This window comes from Scyliorhinus canicula, chromosome 13 (genome assembly GCF_902713615.1).
Source record: "Scyliorhinus canicula chromosome 13, sScyCan1.1, whole genome shotgun sequence".
Lineage (NCBI taxonomy): Eukaryota > Metazoa > Chordata > Chondrichthyes > Carcharhiniformes > Scyliorhinidae > Scyliorhinus > Scyliorhinus canicula.
Genome location: NC_052158.1, coordinates 118,295,407 through 118,313,330, shown reverse-complemented (window position 1 = coordinate 118,313,330; position 17,924 = coordinate 118,295,407). Strand labels below are relative to the sequence as shown.

At 42.9% G+C, this 17,924-nt stretch overlaps 1 protein-coding gene across 2 annotated transcripts in view; it reads right to left on the bottom strand.

The window, feature by feature from the left end:
• Positions 1 to 1,427: 1,427 nt before the first annotated feature.
• Positions 1,428 to 17,924, bottom strand: part of b3gnt7 (UDP-GlcNAc:betaGal beta-1,3-N-acetylglucosaminyltransferase 7) — a 28,741-nt gene continuing 12,244 nt past the window's right edge. Inside the window, exons 2-3 of one of the 2 annotated variants that reach the window (XM_038817491.1) lie at positions 5,705 to 5,788; positions 1,428 to 2,846 (exon numbers count right to left, since the gene is read on the bottom strand). In XM_038817491.1, the coding sequence (XP_038673419.1) occupies positions 1,574 to 2,830 (1,257 nt within the window). In that variant the 5' untranslated portion in view covers positions 2,831 to 2,846; positions 5,705 to 5,788 and the 3' untranslated portion in view covers positions 1,428 to 1,573. The remainder of the gene's footprint in view (positions 2,847 to 5,704; positions 5,789 to 17,924) is intronic. The other variant, XM_038817492.1, reaches the window with a different exon arrangement.

The following is a 17,924-nucleotide window of genomic DNA, read 5'->3' as shown; positions in this document are numbered from 1 at the left end:
AAATGCAAATTTTGCTTGCTAGGGGCAGCACGGTGGCACAGTGGGTGGTACTGCTGCCTCAGGGCACCGAGGTCCCAGGTTCGATCCCACCTTTGGGTCACTGTCTGTGTGGAGTTCTCCCCGTGTCTGCCTGGGTTTCATCCCCACAACCCAAAGATGTGCAGGGTTGGTGGATTGGCCTCGCTAAATTGCCCCTTAAAGAGGAAAAAATTAATTGGGTACTCTAAATTTTTTTTTTATTTTTTTAAATTTTGCTTGCCATGCTCAGGGTCATACATGCGAATACCCAATTACTTTTTGTTTTCAATTAAGGGGCAATTTAGTGTGGCCAATCCACCTAACCTGCACATCTTTGGGATGTGGAGGCGAAACCTACGCAGACATGGGGAGAAGGTGCAAACTCCACACGGACAGTGACCCAGGGCTGGGATTCGAACCCATGTCCTCCGCGCTGCAGTCCCAGTGCTAACCACTATGCCACATGCTGCCCTACATGTTCAACATACTAAGCTTGCATCACCTCGTGCAGTCAATTTTCCTAGCCAGAAAACTGCACCAAAGTGCAATTCAGTTCAGGAATCAGCTAGTTGGCAGGAACTAGGGAATTTAGTCAGCAAGAATGAGGAGCAATGAAATTCAATAAACTTGAAATCAAAAATGGCTGTCAACCAAAGTTGGCAATAAAAAAAAATGAACCAACATCTTTTCTGGTGCTAATGTTGGGTCGAGTCAGTGGCAAGTTGTATGGAAAGTTGAAATGAAAAATGAAAATCGCTTATTGTCACGAGTAGGCTTCAAATGAAGTTACTGTGAAAAAACCCTAGTCGCCACATTCCGGCGCCTGTTCGGGGAGGCTGTTATGGGAATCGAACCGTGCTGCTGGCCTGCTTGGTAGCTTCCCACATCTATCACCATCCCCAAAAGAACGAACCAGGACAGCTGCTTCTAAAAGTTCCCTCAAGCACCTACATAGGCAACTTCCAGAAATTCATGTGACAGCAAAGCTATGGCTCAGATTGCACAGGGGTTTTCCTGTCCAATGGAGAATTACTGAGCATGAAAGTTACAAAGTAAAACCAAGGTTTTGGTAAAACAACAATTCACCTTTATATCGGAGAGGATTTAAATCTTTATAATTCATTATAGTAGTACCTTTCATTTCTTTATATCGAGAATGCAAAATCTGTTCATCCAGATAAGACTGTACCTTTGTTCTTGTGTGCAAGGAGCTCGGTAATAACTGACCCAAATCTAAAATGTTTTCCCGAAAGAAGAGGCTATTTAACTACACTAAGTGTCATTAGGTAAAAAAATGGTACACAAATAAGGATACCAAAATGAAGTTTTGTATAATTGTCCCCTTTCAATATGTCTTCTCCCCCCCCACACCTATCTTCAAATCACTACCCCACCCCTACCGACTACCCTACCTGACCGGTTTTTCCTAACCCCCTACCCACCCCGGCTGAAAAGGAGCAGAGTGGCATTCTGGCCGAGATTGCCATTCTCCGAATTTCTGTGCCTAGGATTTTGTATTTGATACAGAATCTTGCTTTCCCATTACAACTCACACTCATAAACCTTGGAGGGGTTTTGGGAAAGCTCCTATAGAATCTCCCATTTTTCTTGAACAACTAATGTTGCTGTGCACAGCTTGCCACATTAGTAGAAGTTCTGCTGGAAGCAGCTTGTGCACTACCATTATGCTTTTATAGAAGCAAGGCTCTCTATTCATTTTACTGCTTTTGTTTTTCACAATTCCGAAGGTCCTAAAGCCCAGATGGTGAATGGGAGTTAAGCTGAGCACTTCCAGGCACATCCCCAGAAAAACATCATCAATGGGGTACAAGTCTAAGCTTTCTGAAACTCTGTACAATCGCCTTGCAAGTGTTCCAGCCATTAAAAATCCACCACCACCTGCATATGGTGGATAGTAGGTTTTATTATACAAAGCTTCAGGTATGTAATATTTATTTTCCTTTCTTCGAATGGGTTTAGCCTTCTGCAGGACATCGCCAACAAAGAGATTTGTAATTTGGGGTACATTAAGAAACTCAAGGATATTCTCCGTGCTGACAAACACATCATCATCACCTTTAAAAATATACTCAACGTTCTCACAATATGTGGAAAACCATTTGAGAAAGTTAACCTCTTTCAAGGTGAGATTGAAGAACGTGTCCAAGAAGTCCCATTGAAGTATATCCTGATAGATAATGTTCTCATATTCCAGTAATTTCTGATGGTGGAACTTTTCATGTTCACTGGAGGAGGTCCCCAAAAGGAATAGGGTTTTAACATGCTTCCCATCCATCACTATTTCTTTGCCCCATGTTTTCCGGATGGCCTCCCTTCGGTCATACTGTGTTACGACAGACTTAACAACTAATAAAAGGTAGATGTCACCACTGCATTTCTCAGGATGGTTAAGAATCATTGGAAAATACCTACAGTGTCTGTATTGTAAGAACTCTTTAAAGTTTGGCTCCAAGCCATTGAACCAGTCAGCCTGAGTGAAGTTGCTGTTCGGAGTGCAGTTGGCAGTCACCACATCCCACTCTTTGGTCTCTCTCCTTGCTGCTGTTACCATACGTGTCTCTATGGCGACGGGCTCAGTTTTTTGATGACTCCAAAAGTTGTCCTTGGGAGCAAACAAATTCAGAAAAGTGGAAACCAGTCTGTCGTCTGCAGAACTTGATCTACGAGAGATGTTCTGTAATTCCTGGCTAGTTTTGCTGCTTTTTTGCAGCACAGTCAAGGTTATCACAGTCACGAAAGAGATGAAACAGCAAACCTTTAATAGTCTCAGCTTTCGAATGCACATCTTCATCAGAATGTTTTCTGAGCTTAATAAAATAGAAATAGTTTAATTGAAATATCCAGATAGTTGAGAGTTTAATAAACTGCAATTAAAATATAAACATCAACCTTTCCCCCCCTCAAAGTGAGTGAAAAGGAGTAACTGCATACATTAAATCAGCCATCAGCATTTTACACATAGCTCTGGAGACCTGGCCAAAGGCTTTGGCCTTCAATATAATTCAAAGGCCACCCTTACCAATCTCCATTTTATTTATGACTGCCAATGTTGTAATACGGTTTGAAAAGGAAAGTTAGGTTGAATAATTTAGGCCAGTCAGCTGGACAGTGAAAATGTTCATTTGGAAAGACAAATCAATTAAGGGAACGTTATGACTGACTAATGATTACACATTTGAGGTAGACAAGGCAGAGTGATGGTCGAGCATGATGGAAACCAAGGCCTTTGACAAGGTCCCAAATGGCAGGCAGGTCAGAGACACAAACTCATGGGATCCGACAAAGTGGATCCTAAATTGGCTCAGAGGCAGGAGTCAAAGGACAATGATGGACTGGTGTTTTGATGACTTACCTTTTCTTTTGTGGTACAGATCAGTGATTTTGACACTGGAGAGGCATTTGTAGATGATTGTGGGCAGCACGGTAACATAGTGGTTAGCACAATTACTTTCCAGCTCCAGGGTCGCAGGTTCAATTCTCGGCTTGGGTCACTGTCTGTGTGGAGTCTGCACAGTCTCCCCGTGTGCGTGGGTTTCCTCCGGGTGCTCCGGTTTCCTCCCACAGTCCAAAGATGTGCAGGTTAGGTGGATTGGCCATGCTAAATTGCCCTTAAGTATCCAAAATTGCCCTTAGTGTTGGGTGGGGTTACTAGGTTATGGGGATAGGGCGGAGGTGTGGATCTTGGGTGGGGTGCGCTTTCCAAGAGCCGGTGCAGACTCGATGGGCCGAATGGCCTCCTTCTGCACTGTAAATTCTATGAAAATAGTTGTGGGGTTATTAGTGAGAAAGAAAGCTGCAGAAAGAAGTCAATAAATTAGTCGGAGAAGAACAGGTCAAATGGAGATCAATCCAGAGAGTATGGCAAGGACAAACAATAAATGGTAGGTTACTAAGAGTGTGGGGGAACAGAGTGCATGTCCACAGATCCCTGAAGACACAAGGATGGATAGATCAGATGGCTCATAAAAGCATATGGATATTTTTCCTAAAATGTTTGGAATTAAGAGTAGGGAGTTTATGCTGGAATTGTGTTAAACATTTGTTGGGCGACAGCTAGAGTACTGTGTGCAGTTCTCCTCACCGACAAAGGATGCGATCGCACTAGAGAGTGTACAGAAACGAGTTTACTAGGAAGTTGTCATGACTAGAGAAGATCATCGGATAAAGTGGGTTTGTTTCCTTTGTAACCGAGGCTGATAACAGACATTTAATTAAAATGTATAAAATTATGGGGGATCTAAACAGACTCAATAGGAAGGAACCTTTTTCCCTTTGCGGAAAGGTCAAACACAAAAGGGAGAATATATTTAAAGTAATTGGCAGGAGGATTAGATGGGAGCTAAAGGAGAAAAACGTTTTGCCCAGAAAGATGGTAAAAAAGGTCTGGAACTCACTGCATGCATGACAGAAAAATACTTGGACATGAAACTTGAAATTCCATAACCTAGAGCAACAGACCAAGAGCGGAAAGTGGAACCAGGCTGAATAACTCAAAGCACAATGGGCCAAATAGAATATTTATAAATCACAGAAGGAAGGAAGTGATCTTTAAAATCTGCATTCAAATTCTCAAGACTACCATCGAGGGACTTGAACTCAAAACAGTCCTGGGCCTGTAAACTACTTTGAACAAAAAATTTATTTTACTGCAGATGCTGGAAATGAAAAATGAAAAATAGCAAATGCTAGAAAAATCCCTTCAGGTGACGCAGCATTTTTTGAGAAAGTTAGCCTTTCAGACTGATGACCTCTTGTCAGAACTGGACTACCAGCCCAGTAAACTTTATGGCAATGTAGCCATCTGCCCTGGTGCTAATCCTACAGCTGCTGATTCGCTCAGGACAACCTGTGGCCTGGGAGTCAGAGCACATCTGGGTTTTGAGTGCAGCCCACAATACAACTTATTGACAGTTGCCCACGCATAGGGTTGTCACATTCTGCTGATTTCCATCCACAGTTTTTTTCCTACCGGTATGACTGAAGTGATCGCACATAAAGCAAGGGCAAATGAAGCGAGATGTATGCTGACGGCACACATGCGAGAGCCACACGCTCACTCTGTGTTCAAAGTGCAAATTTTTATTTTTACCATATTGAAGTTGATAGTACAATTAAGGGCGAGGGTTTTCCATAACTAGTTCTGAAATATTTGGTATGCAAATGGATTTAATCTTATTCATTGAGCCATAGTTAGTAAACATGCCAGATTTTCATCTTGCGATGAAGGAGGGCACTCATGTAGCCCAGTAATGAGCCTACGGTACCCATGTCTACGTCTAGGGGGAGAACTTTCCATGGTGCCGCTCTTCCTGGTTCACATTTTAGGCAGGTAGAGGGTTGGACAGATTAATGGAGGATTTTTCACGTAACATTTGCCCACGGTTTTGCAAATAGTATTGCATGGAGCGGCCCAGCTTTCTGAGCAGTTTTGTTTGGACTTGGTTCCTGCTCTTCAGGACAGCTTATGTGGTTCCCCAACCTTCCAATACAAAATGTAGACAGATGCAAAAAAAAAAAACTGTGCAGGAGGCTTCATGCCTGAAACTAAACAGCACATCAAAATTGTTTCACCATCTCAAACCTCTACAGCAAATTCACATACTAAAAAAAAAAATTCACATACTGGAAAAAAAACAGTCTGGAATTTAACAATAATGAAACGAACCTTAAACTCCAGCTCCTAATAGTCAATAAGTACCCAAATAGTTTGGAACCTGCTCGTTACCCACGTTCAACTGCAGAAGGTCACCTTTCAGAAGGAGGGAAAAAAGCCAATTAAAATATAAACTTGCTGATGTTGCCAAGCCATTAATAATCGACTAATAAAACTTCACCCTCAAGCCAGAATTTGTTCTTCCACATCTATTTCAACCAATTGCTGGATAACATGTTGGAGGTTGCTTCAAAGTGTTACTACAAATGGTATAAGCTTTTCTCCCAGATTAGCTGCATGGTGCCTGAAGATTCACTTTCTAAAATGGAGACCTAATTGCTGGTGACTTGGGAGAGATTAAAGGAGAGATGACATGTTATTTTTGATGACGCACAGTCTGAAAAATTGGAGGAAGGAAGAGGACTAAAAAAAAATGACATCTGATTTTAGGTATACAAGAATGATGAGAATTTTACATTAACAGAATCTCAAAATCAATTATGTTCTGTAAAAGGAAATCTACCTCACCGAGTACGTATAAATGTGAGATACTTGTTTTGTGCATTTAACTCGCACACAAATAAATAGAATTACAGAATAGGAAGCTGCCCATTTTATCTCAGTTTTGAATTCTTCATATTGGATTTCTATCACTTCCTTTTATTAAAAGAATTTTTTAATTACAAAGATTGATGTATTTGAGAGACAATGATGCCATCAGGCCCAGCTAGGTGAGTGCAGCCAACAGAGAATCAGGTACAGTTCTACAATAAAAATGCAAATTAATTCATGGCTATGTGCCAAAGTTAGCTGACAATGATTAGCCATCCCATCTCCATCGTGCTCACCAGACTTGTCCTGGCTTCTGTTTAAACACCACAATTTAAAAATACAAATTTTTGATTTCAAATCTCTTCACAGCCTTGCCCCTCCCTATCTCCGTGTTGACCCAAGGAGCTGGGATCCAAAAATGGCAGAAAACGGGTGTCATGGGTTGAATTTGATGAGAATTATTAAGATTCCAATTGTTTTTAAATAGCTAATCAGATACTGGAAGACCCAAAGTTCGCAACGCTTCTTGGCTGTAAAACAGAATCTTGGTTACCTGAATTGGATTGAATTATTATTTATTGTCACGTGCAGCAAGGTTCAGTGAAAAGTATTTTTCTGCAAGCAGCTCAACAGATCATCAAGTACAAGCAATAAAAGAAAATACATAATAGGGCAACACAAGGTACACAATGTAACAACATAACACCGACATCAGGTAAAGCATACAGGTGTGTACTGTTAATGAGGTCAGTCCATAAGAAGGTCGTTTAGGAGTCTGGTAACAGCAGGGAAGAAGTGGTTTTGTAATCTCTTTGCACGTGTTCTCAGACTTTTGTATCTCCTACCAGACGGAAGAAGTTGGAAGAGTGAGTAAGCTGGGTGGGAGAGCTCTTTGATTTTGGTTAATGAGTTAATAAAAATCTAGAAGGACATGTTGCTCCTAAACCACTACGGATTGCAGAATGTTCATAGAATCAGAACCTTATGGTCAGGAAGACAGTGAAACCATTTAAGCGGTCTTTAAGAAGATTATCTAGATGTTGTGAATTTTGTAAAACACTTGGATTATACCCTTAGAGACAGACTGGTTTTGGATTAAGCATGAAGCAATAAAGAAGTTGCTTACTAGAATCCCTGCAGTGCAGGAGGAGGTCATGCGGCCCATCAAGCCTGCACCAGCCCTTGCTAGCATAGAGCACCTACCTAGGTCACTCCCTCTCCCCACAACCCTACCTAACCATTTGGGCAATATTAGAATGACCAATTCACCTAACCTGCACATCTTTGGACTGCGGGAGGAAACCGGAGCACCCGGCAGAAACCCAACCAGACACTGGGAGAACATGCAAACTCCACACAGACTGTTACCTGATGACGGAATTGAACCCGGGTCCCTGTTGCTGTGAGGCAGCAATGCTAACCATTGTGCTGCCCTCGAGTGAAATAATTCCAAAAGCTGCTGTGCAAGTTGCCACATCTACAGAGCTTGCAAGGAGAGAAGCTTTGCAGATACGGACTGGGGTGAAGATCCACAAAATGGATCTCTGAAGGAACAAGGCTGCAAAGGTATAACCATTTCACCATTGTACACAGGTTGGGCATAAGTATGGAAATGTTGGGAGTAAATCAAATACTTGGCAAGAAGAGCCATATTGCCAAAATGTATTGGGCTCAGAAAAATTCTCCTACACCAAAAGTTGAGATTAAAATGGAAGTGGTGTGAGTACAGCAGTATCACTGATGCCAGAGACTATTTATCAAAAGCTCAGACTTCCGCCTTTAAAACTGGCCAATGTGATCCCAAGGACATACACCAAGGAGCTGTACCATTAAAAGGATACATTATAGTAACAGTAGAAGCAAAAAGGAAAGAGTGAAGTTACCTCTACATGTTGTCCATGGAAAACCTTTCCTGCCCTATTTGGCAAAGCATGGTTGGCTCAGATTAGCCTTAACTGGGAAACAAGTCAATCAATTAGTGGCATCAAAGAGCAACTTCTGAAGTAGTACGAGAAGATGATCGATGATAGCTCTAAGACTGGAGACAAAGTACACCCAAAAGTTAAGCCAGACAGCACACCCTAAATATCTCAAAGATAGAGCTGTACTATGTGCTACCAAGCCTGAAGTTGAAGAACTAGACAGATTAGCAAGGACATTGGTTATTGAACCTGTTGCTACAAGTGATTGGGTAACACCAGTCATATTAAAACAGGATGGCTGAGAATCTGTGGAGAATTTTAAAACTATTAACCCAGTATTAGGCAGAGTCAGTATCCATTGCCGCTGATTGACGAGTTGTTTGCTGGACTTTTCTGGAGGACAGCAATTCAGTAAAATTTCACACGCTTATCTGCAAATCAATGTGGCGTGCCGAATCACAGTCACTACCCACCATAGTGATGCATAAAGGTCTGTTTCCTTACAGAAGACTTCCTATTGGAATAACATCTGCTGCTGCTCTTTTTAAACCATCCATGGATTAAATTCTAAGTGGATTGAATGGAGATGGCACACTCAATTCACCAGTTTGAATGAACAGGAACACTTGCTGAATTTGGAAGCTACCCTGAAGCAGTTACAGAGCCACAACCCGTGACTTTTTCCAAGTCACCAAGTCATCCATCAACTACCCTAGGTCATGTTAAATAGACAAAAATGTTTCACACAAGAGCCAAAAATCGTAGAATTGCCATGTCCTCAAAATGTGACCATTAAGGCAGTTTTTAGGATTGTTCAATTATTATAGTAACAGTGCCGAATTTACTAACACGATTAAAGTCTTTTACACACATTGAGGTCTCCCAAAAACAGGCATGGCGCTGGTCAGAAGAGTTTGAAAATGCATGAAGTGACGTGAAGAAGTTTTACTGAAGTCAGAGCTGTTGGTTCATTATCATCCAAAAAGTTGCAACTGGTTTGCGATGCCTCACCCTATGGTGTTGGTGTGGTGGTCTTGCACATTTTGCCTTCAGGAGCGGAACACCCGATAGCATTTGCTTCATGCGCTCCCATGTGGACACTCAGCTAGAAGATTTGAATATCATTTTGGTTAAGGTTCCACCATTATGTCTATGGGCATCATTTTACTCTCGACAGATCGACCCTGGACTACAATCTTCAGGCCCTAGAAAGGCATACCTGCTGTGGCAGCTAGTAGATGGCAAAGGTGGTCATGGATATTGTTGGCAACAATATCCAGTATCGCAAGACAGGAGAGCATGCAATTGCTCATGTTTTATCGCAATTACTGTTACAAGTCAAGCATGACCCAGAAGATTAATACTCGTGGATAGTGTACGTGTGACTTCTCCTCACATAGATCCCAGAAAGTTGCCACCCAGGTTGATAGGGTTGTGAAGAAGGCCTATGGTGTGTTGGCCTTTATTGGTAGAGGGATTGAGTTCCGGAGCCATGAGGTCATGTTGCAGCTGTACAAAACTCTGGTACGGCCGCATTTAGAGTATTGCGTACAGTTCTGGTCGCCTCATTATAGGAAGGACGTGGAAGCTTTGGAACGGGTGCAGAGGAGATTTACCAGGATGTTGCCTGGTATGGAGGGAAAATCTTATGAGGAAAGGCTGATGGACTCGAGGTTGTTTTCGTTAGAGAGAAGGTTAAGAGGTGACTTAATAGAGGCATACAAAATGATCAGAGGGTTAGATAGGGTGGACAGCGAGAGCCTTCTCCCGCGGATGGAGGTGGCTAGCACGAGGGGACATAGCCTTAAATTGAGGGGTAATAGATATAGGACAGAGGTCAGAGGTGGGTTTTTTACGCAAAGAGTGGTGAGGCCGTGGAATGCCCTACCTGCAACAGTAGTGAACTCGCCAACATTGAGGGCATTTAAAAGTTTATTGGATAAGCATATGGATGATAATGGCATAGTGTAGGTTAGATGGCCGTTAGTTTTTGACTTCCCATGTCGGTGCAACATCGTGGGCCGAAGGGTCTGCACTGCGCTGTATCGTTCTATGTTCTATATACAAGAACTGATCCAGCAATGGGGGACGGTGATGGACTTGGTCCAAAAGGAAACGCTGCCAGACATTCAGAAGAAAAATCCAGACTTCATCACATGGAGACTTGAGTTGACAGTAAAGAATGGATTTCTATTGTGGGGAATCTATGTGATTATGTAGAAGAGTCCCAGACCAACTGTATGAGGGATATCCTGGTGTGGCAAGGATGAAGGAATTAGCATGCAATTATTTTGGTGGCCAGGATTAGACACTCAACTTGAAGAGAGAGTTGGGCAATGCCAATCTTTTTTTAAAAATAAATTTCGAGTACCCAATAATTTTTTCCAATTAAGGGGCAATTTAGCATGGCCAATTCACCCAACCTTGGTTTGTGGGACGAAACCCATGCAGGCACGGGGAGAACGTGCAAACTCTACATGGACAGTGACCCAGGGCCGGGATTCATATCCGGGTCCTCAGCTCCGTAGGCAGTAATGCTAACCACTGTGCCAACATGCTGCCCATGGGCAATGCCAATCTTGTGCAAAACCAAGGAACACTCCACATTACAACCATTGTATCTGGGGGAAATGGCTGACTCAGCTATGGCAGGGAATACACATTAATGATGCTGGTCCATTGGAGGCTCACATGTTCTGGGTGATTGTGGATGCACACCCGAAATGGCCAGAAGTCATGAACGACGACTGAGCAGACCATTGAGGAAATAGATGAGGTATTCGCAGATTCGGAACACTGGAGCGGCTAGTCAGTGACGCTGGTACACACTTTGCTTCACAGGAGTGGACTACTTGAAAGGGAACAACCATATTAAGGCAGCCCCAGATCATCCAGCAACGAATGGATAGCTGAACGTTTTGTGCAAATCATTAAAACATTCCAGCAAAAGACCAGGGAACATTACCAAAAGTACACTATTGGAACACTGTACCTGCTACCACACAAAAAGTTCAATGGCAATGCTGCTGTTCAGGAGAAAACTATGAACACAGTTTGATTAGTTAACTCCACCTGAAATAAACACAAATTTCTAGGTGGGAGTATTAGCTAGGAATTACACCACTAACAAGAACTAGCTACCAATTATGATCAGAGAAGACAGTTCCAATTTAATACAACTACAGACGGACAGTGAAAGTCTTTGGCAACATCATGCTAATCTGTTACTTGCTGCACGAAGAAGAGTTTAGAAAACTTCCAAGAGGATCTACATTTAGAAGATCTGTGCTTTGGACTGGAGATCAGAGACAGTGACGAGTTCAGATTCTGTTTCAGAGGAAGTTTCAATGAATAAGGTGACAGATACCATCTACAGAAAGGAATGGGGACACAAGAGCATGGTAGCATTGTGGATAGCACAATCGCTTCACAGCTCCAGGGTCCCAGGTTCGATTCCGGCTTGGGTCACTGTCTGTGTGGAGTCTGCACATCCTCCCCGTGTGTGCGTGGGTTTCCTCCGGGTGCTCCGGTTTCCTCCTACAGTCCAAAGATGTGCGGGTTAGGTGGATTGGCCATGCTAAATTGCCCTTAGTGTCCAAAATTGCCCTTAGTGTTGGGTGGGGTTACTGGGTTATGGGGATAGGGTGGAGGTGTTGACCTTGGATAGGGGGTAGGGTGCTCTTTCCAAGAGCCGGTGCAGACTCGATGGGCCGAATGGCCTCCTTCTGCACTGTAAATTCTATGAAAAAAAGAGGTCACAAGTAGCAGAGTTCAAGAATGTCAAATTCTTCCAAAATAAAAATAGAGTACCCAATTCATGGGGCTATTTAGCGCAGCCATCCACCTACCCTTGCATACCTTGGAGTTGTGGGGGAACAGACCCACGCAGACACGGGGCAAATGTGCAAACTCCACACTGACAGTGATCTGGGGTGGGGTGTTAATTGTTGTCGTTGCACTAAGTAGTAAAGAGAGAGGGGTGTTGTGTACCTGGGAATACTATCTTGCTGATTGTGAGTCCCATGGGAGTGTGTGAAGATCACCATCTTGATTGTATGAGCAACAACCTTAATACACCTTTCATTGTGTTTTACAAGAATCCAGAGTGCGGGCCGTTTCTAATTTATATCAAGGCTGGTCAAGCATCACGTTGAGCTCATTTAAAAAACATTCAATAGAAAAAGATTTAGTGCTTACATATCCAAAACAAGTTAACATTAAATATGACATTTCAGTTCCAATGTGTACAATGCTGCATTTTGTCCAAGCAACAAAAATAAACCACATTTACATGATTAGAAGAGAAACAATATTCAAGTATTAATACCAACAACTCTGAATTGGATGGAAGGGCAAGGAGACAAGAAGAAAGTGCTGTCTCAAGGCAGTAATGAGGTTATAGAAGAGATTGTTTGAAGTTATAGTAATTACAGCTCCAAAATATCAATAGGTCACATGGAGTCAAAACTATAATTTGAAAGTTCTGTAACATGAAATAAGAAGCCATCAGAAGAGTTAAATATTTATTTTTCAACTGCAGTAAACAATAATTCATTGTAACAGTACCACGCCTGCTGACAACATAAGGATCATTTCCATTGTTCCACTAAATTCTAAGAAGGCATTCTGAAATTTAGTAGGGCAATAAGAACATTCAAACATGCCCTTAAGGTATCTCGATGTTAAATAACACCCAAAAGTTGATTGGAGCTGGAAAACTAATCTAATCACAAATTAAATTGCGATGATTGCAGAACGAGGTCACAAATATCAGATATCACCCCCTTGTTGTATTATTAGGTCCCCTCATTCAACTTATGCAAACTCTTTGCTGCTTTTTTTTGTTAGAGGTAATAAATTAAAATTTAAGACAACAAACAGTACAGATATTTTTCAGAACCGAACAGGTTTCAAACGTGTATTTTAATGTGCAAAATCACAATAACCTGAGAACAATCAATAATCTTACATCAACCTCGCTTTTAAAGATGGAATGCTGTTATATCAACTTGTGTCATCACATAGCGGAGCCAGTGTGCTTGCATGACCTTGGCATTGCACAGTGAAATACATCTTTGCATGCCATCTGGAGAGCAATCACCAACACAATTTTCAGAAACCACTACTATGGAGCAGAAAAAAAAAAGAGATGGAGCATTCAAGAGATAGGTAATTTATAGATTTTAATAGCATCGAGGGTGATGAGAGAAAGCAGGAATGTGGCAGATTCTAAAGGGTTGCGCTGCCTTTAATTCAATCAAGCAGATTCCAGAATGATTAGACTGACATCAGTGATGACTCAGGTTGATGGACTTGGCTGGCAGCCAATGAACTGGCTCAAAGTACTGGGCTTTGCCTATAGCCCATGGTGAACCAATGTCTTTCTCCCTATTAAGACAGGGTTGTTTTCAATTTCGCTTTGAGATCAGAAGCTGGAAGACGCTTCTCTGATTCTCTCGAGATATTGAAATCTCTCTAAACATCCTGTGGAAGAACTTTTTTTCTTTCCCAGTTAAGGCTGGGGGATAATTTGGTGAAACTGCAGAAAGGAGCAAGGTTAAAAATTTGGGCTAGGAGCTGGGTTGGACGCAAGACAAAGAAATAATAATAATTATTAATAATCGCTTATTGTCACAAGTAGGCTTCAATGAACTTACTGTCCTGAACAGGCCTGAAGGTGATCCTTTTGAGTTAAGGGCCCATTAAAGGTTAAAGTGCGCCTCCAGAAGAGATCCCACTGCCTGCAAGTACTGAATGAATGAAGGTCTTCCAGCAGAAACAATCAGCAATTGTACACACCCGGTAGCTTTGAATGCTGAGGCATGCTGGGAGGACAGTCTGCTGGAAGGAATCAAACATCAAAAACAAGGACTCGTCTTCCTTTCTAGGGGCTGGTTTAGCACAGTGGGCTAAACAGCTGGCTTGTAATGCAGAACAATGCCAGCAGCGTGGGTTTAATTCCCATACCGGCCTCCCCAAACAGGTGCCGGAATGTGGCGACTGGGTGCTTTTCACAGTAATTTCACTGAAGCCTACTTGTGACAATAAGCGATTTTTATTATTTTCATCCATTCTCACTCCTGTGTTTGTTTGGTGCACGAGGTTAGAGAGAGAGACATTTGGGGGCAGGAGGGGGTGCAGTACGTTAGCTTACTGTTATTCCATTGTGATTACTGCATGTCTCATCTTTATTCCCGTTACAAATAAGCAGCAATTGGTGTTTCAACTGACAAACCTGGTGACTAAATTCTTGGGAAGCTAAGGGCCAGAGATTTGAGGAAATTTATACAGATTATTGGTTAATTCACGTCGTGTTCCTGTGGGACTGGAATCAACTGCGCAGTAGCACAGAATGTCATAACACCATGCCAACAGGTGCAGGAGGCAAACACAATGGCAGGATCGGAAAGAGTCAGCATGGATTTATGAAGGGGAAATCATGCTCGACTGGAATGCTTGACAAATCTACTGGATTTCTTCGAGGATGAACGAGTAGAGATGAGGGGTGCCAGTGGGTGTCGTATACTTGGACTTTCAGAAGCTTTTGGCAAAGTCCCGCATGAGATTAGTGTGTAAAATTAAAGCGCATAGGATTGGAGGTATTGAGATGAATAGAAAACTGGTTGGCAGACAGGAAACAGAGTAGGAATTAACAGGTGTTTTTCAAATTGGCAGGCAGTGACTAGTGGGGTACCACAGGGATTGGTGCTAGGATCCCAATTATTCCACAATATATATTAATGATTTAGACGAGGGAATGAAATGCAATATCTCCAAACTTGCAGATGACACCAAGTTTTGCGAGACGGTGAGCTGAGGAGGAGGATACAGAGATCCTTCAAGTTGACTCACCAGTCACTGAGGGTAAGCTTGCAGGTGCAGCAGGTGGTAAAGGCGGCAAATGGTACATTGGCCAGTGAGAAAATTAGAGTACAGGAGCAGAGATTGTGACATTATAGGAAATGTACAGATAACAAAGGATTAATGTCATATCATAATTAACCACTAGATGGAACTAGATGCAGGACTATATAAAGCAGTGACTCACTCTGGGAGAGAGCAGTGATAGAGAGTTCAGTATTAGATGAGGTGTTGAGACTAGTGTAGTTGAGTATTAGATTGTAGATTAGTTTATTGTTTACTTTTAGAGTAAGTGGTTGAGCTTAATTAAGTAGTGTAAATAAATGTTAGCTTTGTTTATGAACGTTAGCTCTGTGGTCTTTGTGAACACTACAACATCCATCCTAAGAAGAAGAATCACAAAGAACTCCACAGGGTTGATATCTTGCTGATATTTTACCAGGGCTTAAGAATGTTCTTGCTCTAGAGGGAGTGCAAAGGCTGTGTACGAGGAGAGATTGAATCAGTTAGGATTATATTCGCTGGAATGCAGAAGAATGGGGTTGGGGGGCTGGATCTCATAGAAACCTATAAAATTCTAACAGGACTAGATGGGATAGATGCTCCCAATGGTGGGCGTGTCCAGAACCAGGGGTCACAGTCTAAGCATATAGGGTAGACTATTTAGGACAGAGATAAGGTGAAATTTCTTCAGCCAGAGAGAGTGGTGAGCCTGTGGAATTCATTAGCACAGGAAGTAGTTGCAGTCAAAACATTGTAGATTTTCAAAAAGCAGTTAGATAGAACCTAGGGCAAAGGGAGTCGAAGGATATGTGGGGGGGGGGGGGGGGAGGAAAACGGGATCTGACTATTGAGTTGGATGATCAGCCATGATCATAATGAATGGCGGAGCAGGCTTGAAGGGCCAAATGACCTCCTCCTGCTCCTATTTTGTATGTTTCTATGTAAAGTGCATGCTTATGTTTTCCATGGTCAGTCTTTCTGTCTTTCCTGAAAGAGGTAATTAGCTTTAGCCTTTAGCTTGAGGGGCACCACTGCACCAAGTTTGGCTGACCAGGCCTCTCTCCCACTCTTATTACCGGCCAGAGAACTGTTGGGATCAACCAACCCATTTCGCTACATTACGAAGACTCTTGCATGGCCAGTACTGGAGTGGGACTCTGGCTCAAAGGCAGGATGCTGTCCACCATACTAAAAGACCTTCCATTGTCTATACTTACCTAGTACATATGGCAAGAATTTGCTGGTGTGAGATTACATTGAAAAGGCATGGCTTCCTCATCACCAATCTTTGCGAATTCCGACAAGTCAGCTTGCAACCGATTTACACAAAATCTGAGCATCCAGTCAGCAATATAGAAGCTACCTCAAGACTTAACAACCAATCATCCTTTTGGCTGTCACTATGTTACAATTGCTTTGGCCACTGAGTAGGGTGTTCCTCTTACCAGTCATTTGCTGGGCGGGGGGGGGGGGGGGGGGGGGGGGGGGGGGCGGAAGAGAGAGCGAGAGCGAGGGGAACTAGTGGTGCTTTAACCAGAAGATTTGTTGATGCCTTGTTGGCAAGACTGGTGTCTGGCAACTCTGCCCCCACAGCTGTCACCATTTCAGCTAGTTTCCCAACTTACCATGATGCTCAGGGCTTTCATGTCGCTTTTGTCAACATCCCAAAATCAGAGCGGAGATAGTCCTTTGGATCGCGCAGCATGGTTGCCTCCCGGTATAGCATATACTGAAAATGCAGCCTCTTCCATCCTGGGCACATACTCAAGGCATAGGTTTTCTGTGCTTGATTGTCGCTAGGTACTGCTTCATTAGACCCCGATCAGAGGCAGGAACACACGGTTTCCTCTAGTGGGAGATTCGAGAACGGGGCTCACTGTTTATAAAGGGTTGCCCACTCAAAACAGACAAGGAGGCAGCCATTCGGCCCTTCGATCCTACTCTGCCATTCATTACGATCATCCAATTCAATACCCTGATCCCGCCTTTCTCTCTTTTCCCCCCCCCACACCTAATAATTCCTTTAGCCCCAGGAGCTTTATCTAATCCCTTCTTGAAATTACACAAACATTTTGGCTTCAACTACTTTGTGGTCGTGATTCCACAGATTCGCCACTCCCTGGGTAAAGAAATCTCTCCTCACCTCAGTCCAAAAAGCATTACCCCTCATCCTCAAACTATGACCCCTAGTTCTGGACTGCCCCATCAGGAACATTTAAAAAAATCTACCCGGTCTAAACCTGTTGAGAGATCGCCTCTCACTAACCGACTTATTTCCATCAACCCAGGAATCAGCCTGGTAAGAATATCCTTCCTCAGATAAGGACACCAAAATTGCACACAATACCCCAGGTATGACCTCATCAATGCCTTATACAATTGCAGTAAAACATCCCTATTCATATACTCAAATCCTCCCGCTATGAAGGCCAACATCAACATTGTCTGCTGTACCTCTGCCCTTGCTGATGGACCTGCTGTACCTCTGCCCTTGCTGATGGACCTGCTGTACCTCTGCCCTTGCTGATGGACGAGGACACCAAGGTCTCGCTGACTATCCACCTCACTCAATTTACACAATTTGAGCACCTTTTGGGACTCTTCCCGAAAAGACAGTGGAAGCAGAGCCTTTGAATATTTTTTAAGGCAGAGGTGATCGGTTTATGGTACAGGAGTAGGAGAGATGTAGAAGAGGTTATCAAAATCAGCCATGATAACAAATGGCAGATCAGACTCGAGGGGCCCACCCTTGCTCCTTGTTTGCACGTATCTCAACTAGTTTTCTTTGAATAAATGGTGAGGGAGACACAGGAATGGAATAAATGATGAGCCTTTGGAGGTGATCTTCCATCTGAGGGACATCAGTACAAGATTTTCTCAGATCAGGACATGCC